The sequence below is a fragment of the Tiliqua scincoides genome, chromosome 7 (assembly GCF_035046505.1).
Source record: "Tiliqua scincoides isolate rTilSci1 chromosome 7, rTilSci1.hap2, whole genome shotgun sequence".
Lineage (NCBI taxonomy): Eukaryota > Metazoa > Chordata > Lepidosauria > Squamata > Scincidae > Tiliqua > Tiliqua scincoides.
The window spans coordinates 72,565,295-72,586,651 of record NC_089827.1 but is presented as its reverse complement, the minus strand read 5'-3'; the positions used below and the strand labels follow the sequence as shown (position 1 = coordinate 72,586,651).

Sequence of the window (21,357 nt, the reverse complement as noted above, 5' to 3'; positions counted from 1 at the left end):
CCTAGATTATTTTTATTACAGGGGTACATGCAACTTCATTGCCTGAACAGTTACGCTCTTCATTACTTATTTTAAAAGAAGGGATGAAGTAATTTTATTGGCAACCTACTTGTTAAAACAAGCATATTTTCCATTATATTCCCTTGGCACAAGATCAGTCCAGAATGACTGACACAGCATATGCAGACTAGCAATTTTGATAGAGCAAAATGATGTGTTTGAACGAGATGCACACTATCCCTCTTAGAGAAAAGTTGAGCCCATAGTTCCGTTGACACTAGCGAGAGGAACACTACCCATACCAATATGAAAACTAAACTAAAACACTGCCATCCACTGTTGTATCCCAGCATTTCTCAAACAACTCGAGGGAACTTTGGAGTACAAGGGGCCCAGAAATACCAGATAAAGCTGTTTCTGACCTATCAGACTACAGTGTGTCAGCTTTGAATGGTCACTGTGGAAAGTTAGCATGCCAGAGGTATGAGTTTTAATCTAGCCTTTTACGCTGTGCAGGGAATACCCACTCAGACGAGATACTTCAGGCTGCAGGCAGACGGCAAGCTACTGAACAGGGTTCCTGTACAGGGTTCCAAGATTCTCTAGGCTGGCTCTGAAAGCCACATATGAAGCAGTTGATCAAGTATTACCATTCAAACGCCAATCTTCTAATGAAGGACCACAAGACGTAACTAAAATCCCCAGCGCCTGGGGCAGTAACATCATGATGTCACATGACATTGTGATGTCACTTCTGCGTTCTCCCTGGAGGTGGTGGTGCTGGCAGCTTTGTACACCCCCCCCAATTGAGGAGGGAACGAAGCCACCAGCATCCCTTCCTCCAGGAAAAACATAGAAGTGACTGCTTTAGACTTTAGCATCTGGATTTTTTCCCCCCAGTAAGCCATGAGTCCTTAAGCCCTTTAGACTTTGGCATACCATCATTGCCACATTGATGCAACTTTTATCCAAATTTTCCCACCACTCTGTCAAAACTTTTTGCCTTAGGCAGGTGGCATCCGTCTCTGGATGCTGCCGACACTTATGAAAACACCAGTTTAAGAGGCAGGTCCATAGGCCAGCAAAACCAAGACAGTTTCTTCAGACCTTTTAAACACTGTTCTAAATTCAAAGCTTTATTGAGATCAATTGTTAGCAAATACAGCCTTATCATGTGCGGCTTTTTTTTTTAAAAAAAAAAAGAACAGTGAAAATATACAATATTAAAAACCAAGAAAGAGCACAAACTAGTATCAGTTTCACAGTTAGTAGAATTTAAGCTGCATCTCGTAACTGCAGAGCCATTTCAGTGAAATGGTATTTACTGCGCATGAACAAGAGCGCCAGCTCCCTGGCCATAGCCAAATCCTTTAGGACCAAAGTTCTTTGCGTAACAGCCTGCGAGAAAAAGAAATTCCAGTTAGTTCAATTCCATGACGTTTCTATGTTGGACTTAGTTAAGCCAGATACTGAAGCCAGCATATTACAGACATCCTACTCAAGTACTTCCATCTTCACATCAAAGATTGAGATGCTCTCACAGGAGTCCCATGAGCTCTTCAAGTTACCCATAACTTCTGTTGCACGTGCAGGAGGCATTTGAGAAACTTAATGGGTAGTTAAAAGCCATTTCTGCCCAATGTTGCATATTCGCAACATGATCCAATAGGTACACTGTGGGCTGGGCAGTAATGAGTTAAGGAAATACTTTCAAGTTACTCAGTAAAAGATGAAACTAGCCAATCAAGTCTGTAGGCCATCCCACTGCCTTCTCAGAATCATCTACTCCAGCCATTTTCAACTGGTGTGCCGTGAGTGGTCCACAGGTGTGCCACAGGAATTTGGGGGAAGATCATTTATTAATAGGGTCAATGGGAGATGTGAGCTGCCACTGGCAGCATGGTGTGCCTTGTCAATCATCAAAAACCTGGTGTGTGCCTTGACCATTTGTGTGCCTTGTCAGTGTGCCATGAGATGAAAAAGATTGAAAATCACTGATCTATTCAGTCTGCCCTGGGAATCTCTCCTTCCTTCCCTCCACCCCACTCCTTACCTTTGCAATAGATTTCCCCTTCCTTTTCTGTGAGAGTTGTTGATTCAAGGCTTTTTCCACACTTAGCGCATCGAAAACAGTTTTTGTGCCAAGGCTAAAGAGAAAATAGTTATGTTTAAGCCTCCTGTCTTGTACTGTTCAATAGGATATACACACACGCTAACTGGGAATTCAATCTCCTTAAAAGCATCTTCTTAATATTAGGTCAGTCTAGTAAAAGTTGAAGTTGGAGAAATCTGGGTCAAATCTGCTCATCATCTCCAAACTGCATCCCTCCCCCTTTTGAATCAGAGCTATAGCATACCGCTAGTAAAAGAGCAACCTATATTAGATCTAGTCAACTCTCTTGGAAAAGAAACTGGACAAAAATAGTTACAATACAAATAAAGTCAGTTTTGGCAAGACATTGTCAATAAAAAGCCACTATACCTTTCCAGCTCCTATTACTTTCTCCGCAGCATACACAGAATCCCCACATCGGGAACATTTCTCTGCTCCTCCAAATTTCTGGGCAAATTTTGAAGTGTTTGGATTTGTTGTCGGTCGATGAGAAGGTGCACTAAAACAGAGAAGGTGGTGTCCTTGTACAACACACTCCAGTACACTGCATATAGTTTTACACATCTCATGAAGAGGTAGGCATTAAACTGGGGAAGAAGAGAGTTTCATCACAGATGTTTCACCCCTTTAAGCAACTGAAATGAACTGGAGATTACTATTCCCCGTGCACTCTTACACCAGTGCAAAGCTTCAAGTCAATTGACTTGCTATTTGTAGCAGTCACTCAAGCACTAGCAACACACACACACACACACACACACACACACACACACACACAATTGCTGGATGAGCGACAGCATGTGAGCTAGACCTGTACAAAGGTGGGTGTGGACCAGCAGTAATCTCCATTAGAAGGGGAGCTCCTACCCAGTCCATCCCTAGTTCAGAAGGCTTGTGGATTGCTCTCTCCTACTTTGACTAGATTTCTCATCGGTTTCTTTTCCCATCTTGCTTTGTCACCCTTCCTAAGTGGCCATGATCAGGTGCTTCTCTCATTCTGCGGTATGTATAACATACTTTGTGTCACTCAGCTCTACTGTGGGTAAGTTTGCCTTTTCCACACCTCTGCTAATACATTAAGGGCACAATCCTTTCCTCTCCCCCTCCACTGCCACACTGAATCCAGCAGGCAGTGTGTGTGTGTGTGGTGGGAGACTATGGAGGAAACAGGGAGTCATATCCCCTTACCCCTCTGTAAGCCTCCCATTCAGCAATGGGTCTGCTCAGACCTGTGCCAGCTCTGTAGCTGGCACAAGTCTGAAGGGCAGGGAGACTGTGAAATGAGGGGATAGGATCCAGAGCACACCATCACTGCCAGATCCACGCCATCCCACATCTTCCTTGTGGAGTTTTGCTCCATCTCACCCACTCCTGCCTTACCTGCTCTGGTAGATACAGCAGGAATTGGCAACAACTGGGGAATGAGTCAATTTACTGCAGTTTTCTCATTCCAATAAGCTTATTGCAGGCTTCTTCCCAACACAGCTGGCTTAAGAGGCAGCTTTTACCTTTCATGCTTGGAACTGGGAGAACTGCCTCTATTCATTCCAGGTGGCATCTTTACAACTAGTTCTCGCTGATTTCCTTGTCTTTCCCCCCCTGGACTGTTAGCCCTTTGGGGAGAAGGAATTCTCTTTGCTTTTCTGTTATGTCAACCTCTATGATGAAAAGTAGTACAGTATACAAAAACACTGTAAATGATGCAAGTGACTGAGCTATGGCTGACCTCTAGGGCTGACACCAGATTGCTGGGAGCCCCAAGGGCAAAATCTGTACAGTTCCCCATAGCTCCCTCCGCCCCAACCCCACCCACACCAAGCCCTACTGCTGCCACCAGTATGGAAAATTCAGGGGCAGTCCAGCAGGTCCCCAGACACGGGCTCAACATCCTACCTGCCAAGCTAGCCTCCCCGCCCCCCACTCGGGGGCAACACAATTGGGGGGCTGCTGCTAGGAAAGGGTTCACTAGCAACAGACTTGTACTAGATTTTAGTTCTTTACCAATTGCTGTGCTGATGCAGTGGGTAAAGCAACTTGTTCAAGTTGCTGACTGCCAGTATGCCTTAGCCCAAGGCCATGCTGGCCTCTTCAACCTGCCAAATGCTTCATGTACAATTTTCTTTTTAACCCAACACTTGTAGTCTCAAGAGGATTAGGAAGCAGTTAAATCCTCAAGCCAGCTATTCATTTTCATACATAGGCCAGACTACAGATCCACTCTGCTAGAGTCTTGTTTACATTGTTGGGTCTTTTGTTTCTAGAGTTCAGTGAATCTGAAGGGCCACATGCTGGAAACAGTCATCAAGGCTACAGCACTTCCCACTGCCTTAAAAATGTGGCCTTCTTCTGCCTTGTATTATCACACTCTTCAGGATAAATGTGCCATAATCGTGTCTTAGTTGCTAATACCTCCTAACATCAGCAAAGGCAGCATGAAATCCTGCAACATTCAAGTTCACATAAGAAGCCTAGTATTTTTCAGTGTCCAACACTAAGGTTAACACAGACAATTCCTTCCAATTTCATAACAGTTTCAAAACACAATTATGCAGCACAGAAAATTTCCAATATGAAGAGTTTTTGAACTGCACCCAAGAAACAAAAGCAGGTCACTGAAGTCTGTTAACAAAATAAATGACTGAGGGTGTCCAGCACTGACATAAGGGCAATGCAGCTCCGAGGTAAGGGAACAAACATTCCCTTACTTTGAGGAGGCCTCCGTGAGTGACGCCCAACTGCAGGATGCAGCACATGTCCCACTGGCATCGCTATGCCAGTGCTGGAAAGCACTGACATAAGGGGTTAGGATTGCACCCCGACATACACACAGCACACTAAAGTGATTTGTAATAAATGCCAAACCATGGTTTAGTACAGGAGTGTCAAACGTGTTTCGTATAGCGGACTGAACAGCATTTACAGCACCACCTGAGGGCTGGAAGTGACATCATTAAGCAGGAAGTGATGTCATTAGCCAGCTGATGGCCAGAAATAAGCACTTTGATCTCACATGGAAACTCATTAGCTGCAAATGACAAGAGAAAAATGTGCCAATCTTGATCATATTTTCAAGGTATGGGAGAGCCCGGTTGTCACATGGGCTGCCCTTTCAGCTGCGCTACTTTGCAGTATCACTTTGCAGCTGAGAGGGGGTCAGTGAAGTGACACCTCAGCAGAAGCAGAGCTGCTGAAAGGGCGGCCCACATGATAACTCGGTTCTTGGCAGCATCTCCCTCCCACCATCTGTCCTCCCCCCCCCAGTGTCCCTTGCCTTCATTGGTCTCCTTCCATAACTCCCAGAGTCTCAGCAGAACCAGTGCTGCTGAAAGGACAGTGCTAGGACAGCCCAAATATCACAGGGGCCAGATAAAGAGCTTTCAGGGGCCGCATCTGGCCCAAGGGGTTTGACACTCCTGGTTCACTACTGTGGAAACAAGTCCTGCACTTCCCCATCTATATTCTAATGCACTTTATTACTAACCATTTTAGTTGTTGCCAGGACCAAAGTGTGTTGAGTCCTGAACTCATGCCTACACTGCTTCTTGCACGCTGTCCACTTCACCCCTCCCTATTTAACAGGCTCTCGGGGTGGCAGCAGGCAGTTCTTATACACAAGTGGTACATAGTTAAGAAAAACCTAAAGTCAACACACAAATATCTTGGGGAAATTCTCCCCAAGTCAATGTCTAGGCTGCTCCAAATCCTATATCAGATGATGATAGATGGGCCAGGGTGTTTTGGATTCTTAATACGAGCCTCTGGCACCATCCTTTGCTCTTATATCCAAAACAAGGAACTATGAGTTCACAACATAGAGGAAGCAATTAGTTATTTGACCACTTTAGTGCCCTTGTCGGTGTGCCATGAGATGGAAAAGGTTGAAAATCACCGAATTAAGGGATCATGAACAAGGAAAAGCATGCACAAAGTATGCAGCCATTCTCTTAGCATCAAACCATGGTTTGGCAATGTGTCTAAAATCAAATCATTTGGTGCCCAGTTCCTCTATTAAAGTCATTCATGAAGTTGCTTCAACAGCTTAAGTTGTAGGCCCTCACTCAATACCCAAGTTTACTGGCACTGCTTTCATTGTAGAAACTTAGTCACTAGTTTCTGCACCTTTTCCAGTCAATGTGATCACTATTTTATGCAAAAGCAAAAATGGAAAACGCATTTCTTAGAGATGCTGGTTCCCTGAACAGCCTTAAGTCAAAGCACATGTATAACGTTGGTTCATTTTGCTTAGGGATGTTGCCACCAGTGTGGTTTTCACTCACTACTTAAATATGCAATCAGCTAGAGCAACTAAAAGCTGCACCTACTTGTCATGCTTGATACCCAGCCTCTCTCCTCTGTCCATATTGAGAGTGCCTGCTCCTTGGCCATAGCCATAACCCTTTGGACCATACTTCTTTCCGTAGCAAGACTTGCAGTATACCTCTTCATTATGGATGGCTACTGTTGTGCTGTCTAAGTTTTTCCGGCAGACCACTGGAAAAAAAGGTGATTTGCTTTTTAGAAATGGCTCTTACGGCAGCCTGTTTAGCAAACCCAAGTGCCAGATGTTCATTTTCTGGCCTGTGGTAGTAAACTACAGAAAGTTTACAGGGAGGTTGTTTGAATTGTTGAATTATATTTTGCTCTGCGAGGAACTTCCACTCGCCTTCCTTTTCCCAACGATGACATTTACAGAATGGAAGTTCAATGCAGTTTAATTAGTGAAGCTGCACGGAAGCCAGGAACTGAGGTCAGCAATTTTTCCTCCCGCTTTTTAAAAAGAAAAAGCCACACAGAATAAGCATCTATATTAGTGCCAACATATTTAATTATGCAACAGTTTCCAAATCCTCTTTTGCCCAGGAACAAAGGAAAAAAGTGTCCACAGCTAAATGCTCTGGTGGACTGAATCTCATGCTTGTGTTCAGCAGAGTCGTGAGTTTTTTTGAGTGCAACTAAAACATCAAATCTATTTAAAAAGCTGTGACCTGGAATACCATCAGCAACTTGCTACCTTGTTCTGCTTTTTACAGTCTTAGGTTGCTTGTTTTGATTCCTTGAAATGAGGTCCACATTACTCCCCACCCCTCCCCAGTTCAGAAGCCATTGTCTTCATAGGCATGTTCACTCCACAGTGAATGCACTTTAAAAAATGCCTAATTCAGGGCAACATGTTTAAACTGACTTGTCACTAGAGTGTCCATGGCAACTTCAAGCACATCCTCACGAGCATTCATCAAAAGACAAACCGCCTTACCCAGTAAAATCGAGTGCCCTCAAACTGTGGATGGATCTAGGACTTCAACAGCTTTTTGTACTTAAGTATCTGCAGCACTCTTCTAAATTCAGTGCAATTAACCCACTTCTGCTGAGCCCACAGGTGTACACAGTTGATCCCTGTTCCTTATATGCACCACTGGGCCACATTATAAAAGTTGACCCCTTTACAGCCCCCTTGCAGTTCCTCAGAAGCAAGGAACTCCCAACTTATGCATGCATAGAACTGCAGTCTTTGTGTACTACACAAACAGGTCAATAGCATGTTATATGCTTCTCCTACCAGGCACCTCTAAATTTCCACGAAAACTGCCAGAAGTCATGTTTGACTGGGGGATCTGGCCTTTCAGCTCAGAGTTGCAGAGGCAGGTTGCGATTACTCACTGGTGAAGGAATATGCACTGTCCATCCTCAAGACACTTAGTATTTCTCAGGACCAGAAGCATAGCTAGAGCAGTGCAAAAACAGTAATTCGTGAAGGCTCCTGAAGGGGAGTGTAAGCAGACCTTACACCATGCTACCTGAATGCCTCCAAGGGCAAGTGGGAGTGGCAAGCGTAAGCAAAGTTCAGGAGCCTGAACTACTTACCATCTTGCACCACTATAGCTACACTACTGCCCAGGATGGACACCCAGCAGAATGAAGCAATCTCGGAAACTAAGTAATCTGAACTTGTTTTTCCTTCTCCCCAGCCCCTGCTGTTTAGTTCAAGAATGTTTCTTACTACCAAGACAAGGTCTTGCATTCCATCCCCCCAATATTTTAGTTTCTCACACAGACCCCTAAAACCTTCCTGTCTGTCCACCTATCTCATGGTATCAGCTCGAGACAAGCTACACACTTCATTTTGTATGAGAATAATAGCACTGTTCTTCAGCTAGGCAGTCATATCTATTTGATATGATCCATTATGATGAAGCAGCTGTTAGTATGAATACAATGCTTTCATAAGCTGCAGGCCAAAAAAATAATCACTTGGACCCTGCTTTTTTGAGATAATCTACAGCCTCCTGAGCCAAAGCCCAACAGAATTTTGGCTCTGCTATGGTGCAATAGAAAAGTCAACCAAATAACTTAACTTGTTTGGTATGAGGAACAAAGCCAAGTCCTGAACAATTTTTCTAATAAGATTGGTCCAAGTGTGAACTGCTAAATAACGGGGAGTGTGAAAACTGGCAATTTGATGGATTAGTTTTCATATTTTCTTAATATGCTTTTTTATTTGCCAAAATTGATTCAGCTAAGCCAGCCAAAGCACATGTTTTAGTTTTTAAAAACAATCCACGTTGAACAAAGTAAAAACCTGACATGTCATTTTCAGAGATGTTTAGACTAGTGACCAATTGATATCCAGGGAGAATTAGTTCCAGAGTCAGAGCAGCAGAGAATAAGGACTTCCAAGTTTGCAGAAGCTAGCTCCACATCAAACAGCATTCTGACCTCACAGCAATCCTAAAGTGTATGTGTCTGATGCAGCCACATTCTCTTCCCACTTTCAGCCTTGTATGCTGAAAGCAAAGTTGTCCATTTAAAAGGCAGCTCGGCTGGTGCTCAATAGACAGCTACACCATCACTTACTACACAGAAAGCAGCATTTGTGGAAGCTCCTCCCATCACACTGAACTTCTTCTGCATGGTACACCGTCCTTCCACAGGCACCACATTTGTTTCCGCCTCCCCAGTTTGGCATTTTGAGTCTGTAGAAGAGATACTGGTTGTTATTAACAAGGTTAATGGTTGTATATTCAACATCATCTTCCACATTAGGAGTTTCTACGGAGATTTAGGGCACAATCTTAACCAGGTCTACTCAGAAGTAAGTCCTATTTTGTTCAATGGGGCTTACTCTCAGGAAGGTTAGGATTGCAGCCTTAGGCAGATAATCAATACAGTCTTATTTTTCCATCCTATTTCAGAGGCAGTCTCACCAAGGACAGCGGTAAGCTTGAACATACAGTGCAAACTGCAAAGTAATGTTTAAAGGAACAGATCTTTAATCATTATGCAGTCACCTCTCCACAAGCCATAACAGCACTAGAAACATGTTACCACCTTCCACAGAATATCATGTCTAAGTGATAAACATAGGGATGGGAAAATCTATTGGAATGCAGTGAAGCTACTGAAAAACCTACTACCTTTATAGTAGTGAAAAACCTACTACCTTTATTCTCTCCCTTGACATAATATTCAGTCCAGCATTGCCTTTCATCTAGCACCAATGGGAGTACCAGCTTGCCTTTCATGCCTCCAAAAAGGAAAAGCTGCAATATAGGGTTAGAGCGGACTCTGAAGACTACACTGCAGGGCAGCATGTGCATCTCCATTGTTAAACTCCCCCAAATTATCCACGTATTAAAAGCATCAAGTCAGAGAGCAGAAGCTCATGGATAGATTTCAAAGATCCCCCCCCCCTTCAACTGCAATATCTATTGGAAGGTTTGGGCAAATTCCATTCTGATCCCACTTTCCAGCAATTCCAAGGCACAGAAACAAAGAATACTGTATAAGAAGAAAATTTAAAGACTCCAAGATGTACTGCTCCAGCAGCAGCAGATATAGGACACAATCATGTTGGTGTCCTGCAAGGTTCTCCAGGGAAGGTAATCTATATGTAGAGCACTAAAATTTGAGAAAGTCCTCTTACCACCCACCCAGCCAGCCTCAGATCAGTGTGTGTCTGAGACAGCAGAAAAAAGCAAAAAGTGCTTTACAGTTTCATGGAGGAAGCTTTGTGGGCACAGATGGCTTCAGAAGGTAGCTCACATCCAAATTCTAACCCAATTTTTGTTCTCCAGACGAGGTCAGCCAACTGTGACCACAGCAGGACACTGGATAGAAAAACTGAGACCATTCCTTGAGTTTGTCACAGGGCAAGGCCACTAAACTTTCACTTCTCCCATTTGTGTCATGCTTCAGTTTTGAGATTGTTCACAAAACTTGTAAACACCAACACCTTTGGAGACACAAATTTCATTTCTCTCCTTAAACATGCTGAAATCAGTAGCAGTCTTGATAAGCTTTTCAAGTATAACCAGTGAACTCTTCTGTTGGGCTGTTAAATACCACCCAGTTCCAGTCACAACCTGTATTAAGGGAGTGCTTACAACCACTCTGTCACATAGCAAGAGCTTCTTCTCTAAATGAAAAAAGCAATTTCACACACCAGAATCATTAATGCCATGTAGCGAATTTGGCCATCATTTTTTCACCTCTTCTATGAAACAAAGGGATTGTTTCATGTGTCGAGAAGGGCAAGATATTTAAAACTACAAAAGTGAACTCACGAGGAGTTGGTCGTGCAAATGCACATTAGGAGGTGGCCAGGTTATATTGTGAACCTAATCCCCAAATGAACAGGAATATGCACAAAAAACTGCCACTCCCCAAACATACCGAGTTCCTTTAAGACTTTTGGAAGACTTTTACAACAAAAAGCACTTTTACCAGCTTCTCAAGACAGCTTGTGCCCAAGTTCAGTTTCACCATGAGGGAGAGATTGGCTAAGTAAAGCTTACAAAGGACTGCTAAACAGAAAAGTGACCACTGATCCCAGGCAGACTTTCCTGAGTGTGGGAAAATAAGATTTAATAATTAATCTCTATCAGGATGCTCTGGTGCATTCCAACTCAGCAGCATGCGACACATGCATGACTAGTAGCTCAGTTTAGAGCAGTAGCAAAAAATTTAGCTACTTAACACATGCCTAAGATGCCATAGAATTTAACACTGCTTTTCCACGCTTTGGCAGCATCTAGTATTTAAGATGAGATTGGGGGGGAAAGCCTGCCATACACTACTATTACTTTGTCATTCTTGGCACCAGTGAAGCTTTAAAATTCAGATCCTATTACATCTGTCCAAGGATGTGGCAGTCCTGTTATGCAGCAGCTGACATCAATCACAGCAAACAGGACCTTAAGAGGAATACAAGCTGCCTTCCTTTTCCAAAAATTTTATATTGCAGGATAGCCCCACTTTATAGTATCCTCTCAAGAGTAGGTCAAAGTAGGACCTCTGCAGTTAACTGGAGCTTCTTGTTCCTGCCTTGGCTTTGAGAGTGCCCTAAGTAACTGACCTTATATGGAAGGAAAGAGAACCTAAAGTTTCTCTATAAAATAAGTTTTCCTCCTCCTTTATAGGCCCTACAAACCCATTGCTCTTGCTCAACAGATATATTCCCCCAAACCCTGTGGTTTATTAGCAGAGCTGTAGGAAACAAACTCATTCTCAGCAGAGCCGCGTTCAAGCTTTTTCACAGCCAGCAAAATGAAAGCAAGAACTGGTCATGGCTCTTTAGGCAGGAAGACAAGGCAACGCCACAGGGAGGGACACCAGTAACAAGTCAGGTTGAAGTAGTAGCAAACAATCCACAAGTTTTCAGTAGGAACTGAAGATGTAATTGGTCACTTTACTGGTGGGGATTATCACACACACACCCACTGCTGTTGTACAGGTCTAGCTAGCATGCTGTTGCTCTTTCAACAATTAAAAAGACATAACCAGATCAAGCCCTATCTTCATTTTATAGCTCTAGAAGGATGGAATAAACCATGCAAGGTGGCGACATCAATTTAAGATATCCATACAGGAGGAAGAGACAGGATCTGGGATGGCGCTATCTAGCTAGTTTTTCCCAAGAATGCCCAAGGGCTGGGATGGGGAAGAGAGGACAACTCCTACCATGCATTTACCTTGAAGTCTCCTCTTCCACTCTACCCATCAAGAAAATACATATTCCAATGTATTCAACTGCTTAATCTGTTGCACACCGCTAGCTCAAGCAGACCTGCACTCGTTAGTAAAGGACAGACCTGGAAAAACATGCCCCAACCAGCTCTTTGCATTTATAGGAACACAGTGCTTGAAAGAGCACTTAAGCAAGAAGGTGCATCCCTTTAATCTCAGCATCAGTCTCCTGCTCCAGTGAGTTCTGCTAGTAGAGACATGCCATACCTCAGAGCAGCACAGGGTACTACTAGAGACACTTCAGTCAACTGTGCTGTTAGCACAACTCTAATTAAGCTAGAACTTTTGGCCAGCAGTTTCCCAATCCTTCAACTTGCAATTAAATAGAAACTTGCATAGCATAACATACATAGCAGGTAGGTGGCCAATCTTCTGACAACACAACTGTCCACTAGTTCCACAGGTAAACTGTAACTAAGCTCAGGCCTTACATCCTGTTTAGTGGGTTTTTTTAATCCATTAACCAGTCAAGTTTATATCATCAAGTATGCTACACCCCCACACAAGATAGCTGTATCCCAATCCGCTGGGTCAATTTTGCAAGACACACTCAAGAGGAAAGCTTGATGAACCATGTCTGAGACTTGTGGTTAAGCTTTGCTTTCTTCTCCCCCCTCTTATGCAATTCCCTCTCTGGGAGCAAAGGTCTGTTGGAAACTACTCATGAAAATCTTCCATTTTCATTGACTGAAAACATTTAATTGCCAGAAGCTACTAATTAGTAAGAAGTTTGATATAACAATGTACCATTTGGATAAAACTGCTAGGGAGAGGCCACCCAAGGATTCGGAGTTGACCTATAAATTCTTAATGATCAGGAGAACACACTACCACCACAGCTCAGCTTAACCCAGTGGTTCCCAAACCTTTGTCTAGCAGCTGCCTTGACCTACTGGGCCATTGGCTTCAGCACTCATTAGGGCTACAATCCTATACACTGTAGAAGGTGGTGGGTTTTTCTTGAGGATTCTGTGGCTGCACTGCCTGGTTTCCACAGCTCCCCAGGGAACCATTTTTCAGTTTGGGAACCACTGACTGAATCAAAATGCCTGGCCTGGAGCTGGGTGCCTCCAATATGCAGCCAACACACACTCTACCTCTGTTTTCCATCTTCAGCTGTAGAAGCAGTGGATGGTTTGAATCAGTAACGGGCTGAAGAACTGAAATTAAATCTGGACAAATCAGAATTACTGTTCGTTTGATGTTGATCCAATGTTCCTTCCAACAGTACAAGGAGCCATCTTTGAAGCTACATCTGTAAATTGCAATATAATATGGTATTTTTTGATCACATGAGCAGCCAACACTTTCTAGGATCCATTGGAGATCTCCTTGTTAAAGACTGGGGAGGGAGAAGAACACAAACCACTGGGGTATTTATGCAGTGCCTGTTGGCTTCCATTAGAAAGCAGGTAACTTATATCCTTTATTTCAGAATTTTTAAAAATCAATATTGTGTTCAAAGAACTTGGTAGCATGTTGGCAATGGGAATGTTCATTAGGCTGGTAACCGATTTAATTACAATAAGACTATTCAAACCTTATTCCTAAAGTGATTTAGTAATCAAAGGTTCTGAAAACTCAACAGATAAGCAGGACTTTAGTGTGACAGACCCTATATGAAAGGGTACATAAAGATACAGCAATCCAAGCCACAAGTATCTAAAGAAATCCTCCCTCTATTACTAGTAGGTACTCAACCATATGACTTTGCTCTCAGTCTGTATGACCACCCAAAAGTAGAGCTTTATGCATACTGAGAAGGGGGAAGCAGTATGCTACCTAGCTATGCACAAGTTCATAAAAACAAAGAACAGCCCCCAAACAATTTAGCTTCCAGGCCCTGTGCAACCTGCAAAAACTTCTATGTTGTGAGCTAAGAAAAACAAAAAAAGCTTCCAAAAAGCTTTGGAAAAATTCCAAAAAGCTAAGAAAAACTCATCTTGTTGGGGGAAGGCAAGAAATTCCCATCTTGCCTACAAAACTTCATTGAGGGATATGTTCAAATTCTGGATTTCTCCATTGTTCTCCCTGAACATCTCTCACCCCCAACCCACAAGATCAAAAGCGTCTAAAGAAACAAGTCAGGCAAGCTGCTATTTAAGTCTACAGTGGAGGGCAGCCAAAGAAAATTTCTGCTCTGTTTTTCCAACTCACACCTGGACTCATATAAAAATGGGCAATTCAAGGGATAACACCTCCGGGGCTTCCCTTCACAGCTAGAATTCTCAGTATTTTGTTGTGGGGCTGACTTGCTTCTGCCTAGTCTGGATTTGGTTTGATGCAATACAAGTTACTTTCACTCACGTGAAACTCTGAAATCAGCTTATCCATTGAAGACCAAGTCATGATTTTGCTACAGCTAATTAGTCCATATTTGTCTGCAAAAAGCACCCAAGGTGGCATACATCTACATCCTATGTTAGAAGTTGCAAATAAATATTCACATCTGCTAATGCAGTTGCATTTTATGCTCTTCTGTTGCACCTGGGTTTGTGTACATGATGGGAGACAGGTTAAAATCCCAAACTGGGTACAGAGGTCAGCAGAAGACTGCACAATTCAAAGGTCAATTTGAGAAAGATAAAGTACTTTGTCTATTCTGACTAGAGAGAAAACTACTCTTTCTATAGCTTTCCACAAAATGTTAATCTAGAACAGCATTTTATTTCCCCATCACTATCCTAAGGAATTGGATTTAACCCTTTGTGGTCCAGATACCAGAATTTCTAGCAAGTTACATATTAACAATTCTTTCAACTAAGTACTGGTAAATAGTTCATCTATTGAGTTTCAACTTCTTTGGACTACAGAAGTGCCAACCCAACAGCTGTCAGAGGGGCCCCCATGGAATAGGAGATATCTACAACTCAGTAGCCAGGCTGTAGAACCAGTTTTATGAAGCAAACCTAGGAATTATGCAACTCCTAACTTCAGGTGCATCTGATGTTCCATCCCCCTTGCTTTCACAAGTTCTTCATGACTGAACCTGTTGTCTAATAAAGTACAAGAATTCCCTGGAAAAAAGAGGGCAGAATTTTCCTGCTATAGTATGCAAGGTATTCCAGAAATACAACTCTAGAACCCCTTACTCTTGCATTATGCAATAAGGAAGACAGGCATATTACTTCATACAAGAGAACTGGCTGGCAGTAGAATGAATTGGCCAGATTACAGCTCTCCCTGCATATAATCAATACCCTCAGAATGCTCAGACACTGGAATAGCAAGTCTTCAGAGCCACCTTCTTTAGATAAAGATTTTGCAACACCCATTCCACCCATTGAGCAAGGGAAAAATTCAGCCTTGTAGGCTAGTACACATTTTCCTTGTTTTAAAAGGCTAGGCACATTTTTAACCACTGAGCCTCAGCACATTGATGTGCTGTGAATGGTCTGCAGGTGTGCCATGGGAGTTTGGGGGAAGATCATATATTAGTAGGGCTTTTGGGGCATGTGAGCCCCAGCCACCATTGCAATGTGACTGTCAACAGTCAGAAAAACCAACAATGTGTCCTGACAATTGTAGCACCTTTTCAGTGTGCCATGAGGTTAAGAAGGCTGAAAGTCACTGGGTTGGTATATGTCATTGTCACATCTTCAACAGTAATCAAACTAAGTGTAAACACCTAGCAAGATAGCAAGTAGTCACCTATAAGGTATAAAGTGACTGAGCCCCATTGCCTACTTTTCTACTAAGAGGTTTATGGCAGGTAGCTCATTAAGCCCATCTATTTAAAGAGTCATTTCACAGATCAGGAAAAATGAAATCCTCCAGGACATTAGTAAACAAAAGCAGTATTTTAATAGCTACTGCACACATACCAAGGAAGACTGTAGGGCTGCAATCCTAACCTCACTTTCCTGGGAGTAAGTCCCACTGAGCACAATAGGACTTACTTCTGAGTAGACCTGGTTAGGATTGTGCCCCTGGACTGTCTTCCATTCTAAATTAGCACTAAAGATACAGCCCATAGAAACTTTGGTTGCTTTGGGTAGTTAAGTGCCAGAATTAACAGAATACTGACCATTCACACTTCAGAAGAGCCCTGCTGGATCAGGCCAAAGGGCCATCTAGTTCAGCTTCCTGTATCTCACAGTGGCCCACCAAATGACTCAGGGAGCACACAAGACAACAAGAGACCTGCACCCTGGGGCCACTTGCTTGTATCTGGCATGCACAATAAAGGCAACTGTATACCTCAACAGCTATACAATCTGCACCCAGAATACACCCTAAAGAGCCCCTCCCCCCAACACTCACACTTTGGAGCTAACAATACACAGGTTTTCAGAAACTAAGCAACAGGTGTGACTTCCTAGTCTCTTAACAACTTACTACACAGAGCCATTACCAGGCTGGGCTGGAAGGCAAGGAAAAGCTCATTGGCAGGAGATGCTTTTCAACCAGATCCCACCCAAAGAGAATAAACAGGACTCTCCAGAACTGGGACTGGAAGGAAAACAGCCACAACAAGCCCTTTAGCCGGAGCAGAGTGCGACATCCTTGGGAACGCAGGACTAAGTTGCCAGCCAGAGACTACCATTTAGGAAGGCCTTAGAAAAGCAGAGCCTACAATAGTCACAGTCTTTCCCAGTGTGTGTTTGTGTGTCTATACACACGTGTATGTGTATAGACACACTCACACATATAATACCCAATTACACACACACACACACACACATAGACACCTACATATATGTGTGATCTACAGAAACACACACAGCAGCAGGCACAGGGAATCAATGAGCCTCCTAGTAATGGAAATAAAGGGGGGGGAGAGAAGAGGTCACCTTTCCTTCCTGCTGGTGAGGTGGGACAGGCTGGGGGGGGGGGGGAGACGGAGAGTCTGTGGCCAACGCCCAAAGCCAGGGAGCAGAGTGCCTCTGAGCGCGTGCAGAGAGCCCCAGCGGGAGGAGGGCTGCCGGGTCAAGGGAGGCTGCAGCCAAAGGAGCCTGGCAGCGCCCAGAGGCTGCGGGGAGCGGGGGCGCCTCTGGCCGGCAGGACCCAGCGCAGCCCCCCCGCTGCTGCAGCCGGAGCGGAGCCCCCTTCCCTCCCCGGGCGCAGGCACTTACCCAGAGCGGGCCAGCGGCAGGTCCCTGGAGAGCCCGAGAGCGCGCACCGCACACGGAGGACTGGAGGCAGGCAGCCCTCGCAGCGCTTTATAGCAGCCCGCTGGAGGGGGCGGCGCGGCGCGGCGCGGAGACCCTCCCCTGCCTGCCTGCCTGCCTGCGCCTCCCTCCGGGTCCTTCCCAGCCTGCCCCTTGCACGGCTGCCTCGCCTCCTCGGGCTCAGCCCCCCTGTCGCACGCACGTCAGAAGGGGGACTCGCGTGTCTCGGGGCTCGGCAGTGGGGAGGAGGCTGGACGTGTCCGCCTGGGGGCCTGGACGCGGCGCCTCTCCACACCAAACCGGATGCCCGCCCAGGGGTGGCCACGCCACAGCCCTAGGGCTGCATGGCAGTATAGCTGAATCAGTGGGGCACACTTGCGAGCAGGCTTGCGCTACTCGTGAGATGGGGATGTGCTGTGGGTGGGGAGGCAGAGCCTCCCCACTGGAGTCCTTCGAAAAGCGCCGCCGCCCTGTGAGGTGCGCAAGCGCTCCCAACCCATAGGAAGAACATAAGAACAGCCCCACTGGATCAGGCCATAGGCCCACCTAGTCCAGTTTCCTGTATCTCACAGCAGCCCACCAAATGCCTCAGGGAGCACACCAGATAACAAGAGACCTCATCCTGGTGCCCTCCCTTGCATCTGGCATTCTGACATAACCCATTTCTAAAATCAGGAGGTTGCGCATACACATCATGGCTTGTAACCAGTAATGGATTTTTCCTCTAGAAACATGTCCAATCCCCTTTTAAAGGCATCCATGCCAGATCCTGTGGCATCAAGTCACCACATCCTGTGGCAAGGAGTTCCACAGACCAACCACATGCTGAGTAAAGAAATATTTTCTTTTGTCTGTCCTAACCCTCTCAACACTCAATTTGAGTGGATGTCCCCTGGTTCTGGTGTTATGTGAGAGTGTAAAGAGCATCTCTCTATCCACTTTATCCTTCCCCTGCATAATTTTGTATGTCTCAATCATGTCCCCCCTCAGGCGTCTCTTTTCTAGGCTGAAGAGGCCCAAACGCTGTAGCCTTTCCTCATAAGGAAGGTGCCCCAGCCCAGTAATCTTAGTCGCTCTACTTTGCACCTTTTCCATTTCCACTATGTCCTTTTTGAGATGTGGCGATCAGAACTGGACACAATACTCCAGGTGTGGCCTTACCATCAATTTGTACAACAGCATTACAATATTAGCCATTTTGTTCTCAATACCTTTTCTAATGATCCCAAGCATAGAATTGGCCTTCTTCACTGCCACCGCACATTGGGTCGATACTTTCATCGACCTGTCCACCACCACCCCAAGATCTCTCTCCTGATCTGTCACAGACAGCTCAGAACCCATTAGCCTATATTTGAAGTTTTGATTTTTTTACCCCAATGTGCATGACCTTTACACTTGCTTATATTGAAACACATCTGCCATTTTTCTGCCCATTCTGCCAGTTTGGAGAGATCCTTCTTGAGCTCCTCACAATCACTTCTGGTCTTCACCACTCAGAAAGGTTTGGTGTCATCTGCAAACTTAGCCACCTCACTGCTCAACCCTGACTCCAGGTCATTTATGAAGAGGTTGAAAAGCACCAGTCCCAGGACAGATCCTTGGGGCACACCGCTTTTCACCTCTCTCCATTGTGAAAATTGCCCATTGACACCCACTCTCTGTTTCCTGGTCTTCAACCAGGCCTCAATCCAGGGGAGGACCTGCCCTCTAATTCCCTTGCTGTGGAGTTTTCTCAGCAGCTTGTGGTGAGGAACCGTGTCGAACGCCTTCTGAAAGTCCAGCTATATAATATCCACGGGTTCTCCCGCAACCACATGCCTGCTGACCTTTTCAAAGAATTCTGGAAGGTTTGTGGGGCAAGACTTACCCTTACAGAAGCCATGCTGATTCTCCCTCAGCAAGGCCTGTTCGTCTACGTGTTTTGAGATTCTATCTTTGATGAGGCATTCCACCATCTTACCCAGTATAGATGTTAGGCTGACCGGCCTATAGTTTCCTGGGTCCCCCCTCTTTCCCTTTTTAAAGATCAGTGTGACATTTGCTATCCTCCAATCCTCTGGTACCGTGGCCATTTTGAGGGACAAGTTGCATATTTTAGTCAAGAGATCAGCAACTTCATTCTTCAATTCCTTAATAACTCTTGGGTGGATGCCATCAGGGCCTGGTGACATTGATCTTTAATTTATCAATGAGGTCTGAAACATCTCTTTCAACCTCTATTTAACTTAATTCCTTGGTCAGGAGGGGCTGTTTGGGCAGAGGTATCTGCCCGAGGTCTTCTGCCATGAAGACAGATGCAAAGAACTCATTTAATTTCTCTGCCATCTCTAAGTCTCCTTTTATCTCCCCTTTCCTTCCCTCACCATCCAGAGGGCCAACCGCTTCTCTGGCGGGTTTCCTGCTTCTAACATATTTGTTAATGTTGCTGGCCATGCGTTCCTCATAGTCTTGCTTGGCCTCCCATATCATCTTCTCACATTTCTTTGGCCACAGTTTATGTTCCTTTTTATTCTCCTCATTAGGGCAAGACTTCCATTTATGGAAGGAAGCTTCCTTGCCCTTTATAGCCACTCTAACTTGGCTGGTTAGCCGTGCGGGCTCCCTCCTGGACTTAGTGGAGCCCTTCTTCCTTTGCAGTCTACACTTCCGCTGGGCCTCTATTACTGTTGATTTGAGCATCCTCCATGCTCTCTGTAGAGACTGGACTCTTTTTACCTTCTCTTTCAACCTTCTTCTAACCAGCCTCCTCTTTTGAGGGAAGCCCGCCTGTCAGAAGTCAAGGGTTTTTGTGAGAGATTTGCCAGGTATTCTTCCCCCGACGTGCATGTCAAAACGGATCGCAGCATGATCACTGTTCCCCAACGGCTCAGTAACATTTATATCTCTAACCAGGTCCTGAGTACCGCACAATATTAAATCCAGAGTCACCTGTCCTCTGGTGGGCTTGTCTTGCAATCCTGCCGACTACGCCAATGTGTCCTGTCCAAATATTCCAACCCCCTTCTAATGCCCAGTTTTTGGCTAATTAACACCCTCCTTTTCTAAGAACAACAGCTGTGGTGCACAAAGAAATGAACAGAATTCCTTATCAGTTGAGCAATTAACAAGAATTTATTGCTACCAACACAGACACTCCCTGCAAGTCCTCTTGTCCAGAGGCTTTCCCTCCCCCAAATTCCACTTAACTCAGTGGGTAAAGGTCTGAAGCCTCCAGTCCAAGTCCAATCCAGTCTCCAAAGCACAGTCCAGTCTGCTGCAGCAGAATCCCTCCTCTCCAGCAGTGTCCTCTCCAGCAGAGTGTCTCCTCCAGCAGGGTCCTGGCAGTCCTCTCTTCTGTTTCCTCCAGCAGAGTCCTGGCAGTCCCATAGGTCTGGGTCCAGGGTACCTCTGGTCTGGTAGCTTCTGGGTCAGGTAGCATCTCCCTCTGAAGCTGCCTTTTATCCTTGGATGTCTCATAATCCAAAATGCGGCTCACCTGTGAGCTACCTTGTTAACCCCTTGTTAAATCCAAATTAAGCTCAGGTGAGCCATCTCTTCAGTTCATGTCCATTCAAAGTCCCATCAAGGTCAAATGAAGCTCAGGTGTCCATCAGAGTCTCCATTGCTCTTGATTGATTACAGCTGTAGAGCCAGCCCTGCCCTTCCCAGAGCTGTCAAACAGCTGTCAAAACATGGAATCACTGTCCACACCACATCATCCACCTGATGATCTTCTGATCTTCCATTACAGGGTTCCATGACTAGCTGCTCTAAGGCACAGTCACCTAACATGTCAAGAAATCTGGTCTCCTTTTTGTGACCAGAACACAAAATGACCGAGTCAATATGAGGATAATTGAAGTCCCCCATGATTACAATCCTGTTCCTCCTTGACACCTCCCTGATCTGTTTCCTCATTTCAAGGTCCGGTTTCTGGTCTGGAGGACGACAGTATGCCTCCAGTATTACATCACTCCTCAGGCCTGGTAATTTAACCCACAGAGATTCTACGGTGGAGTCGAACCCGCCTTCAATCTCTACTTTGCTGGATTCTATCCCTTCCTTAACGTAAACGGCCACCCCACCTCCAACACGCCCCTGCCTGTCCCTCGTGTAGAGTTTATAGCC

At 45.0% G+C, this 21,357-nt stretch overlaps 1 protein-coding gene across 2 annotated transcripts; it reads right to left on the bottom strand.

The window, feature by feature from the left end:
* Window positions 1-1,159: 1,159 nt before the first annotated feature.
* Window positions 1,160-17,233, bottom strand: LOC136657072 (cysteine and glycine-rich protein 2). Of its 2 annotated transcripts, none has more exons than XM_066633673.1 (6): window positions 17,212-17,233; window positions 8,966-9,084; window positions 6,436-6,604; window positions 2,483-2,612; window positions 2,054-2,147; window positions 1,160-1,398 (listed from the first exon to the last, which is right to left on the bottom strand). In XM_066633673.1, the coding sequence occupies exons 2-6, from the start codon at window positions 9,075-9,077 to the stop codon at window positions 1,322-1,324; spliced, it is 582 nt and encodes a 193-aa protein (XP_066489770.1). In that variant the 5' UTR covers window positions 9,078-9,084; window positions 17,212-17,233; the 3' UTR covers window positions 1,160-1,321. The 2 variants fall into 2 exon arrangements, with proteins under 2 accessions (XP_066489770.1, XP_066489771.1); XM_066633674.1 differs by lacking the exon at window positions 17,212-17,233 and adding an exon at window positions 16,491-16,546.
* Between the last annotated feature and the right edge of the window lie 4,124 nt (window positions 17,234-21,357).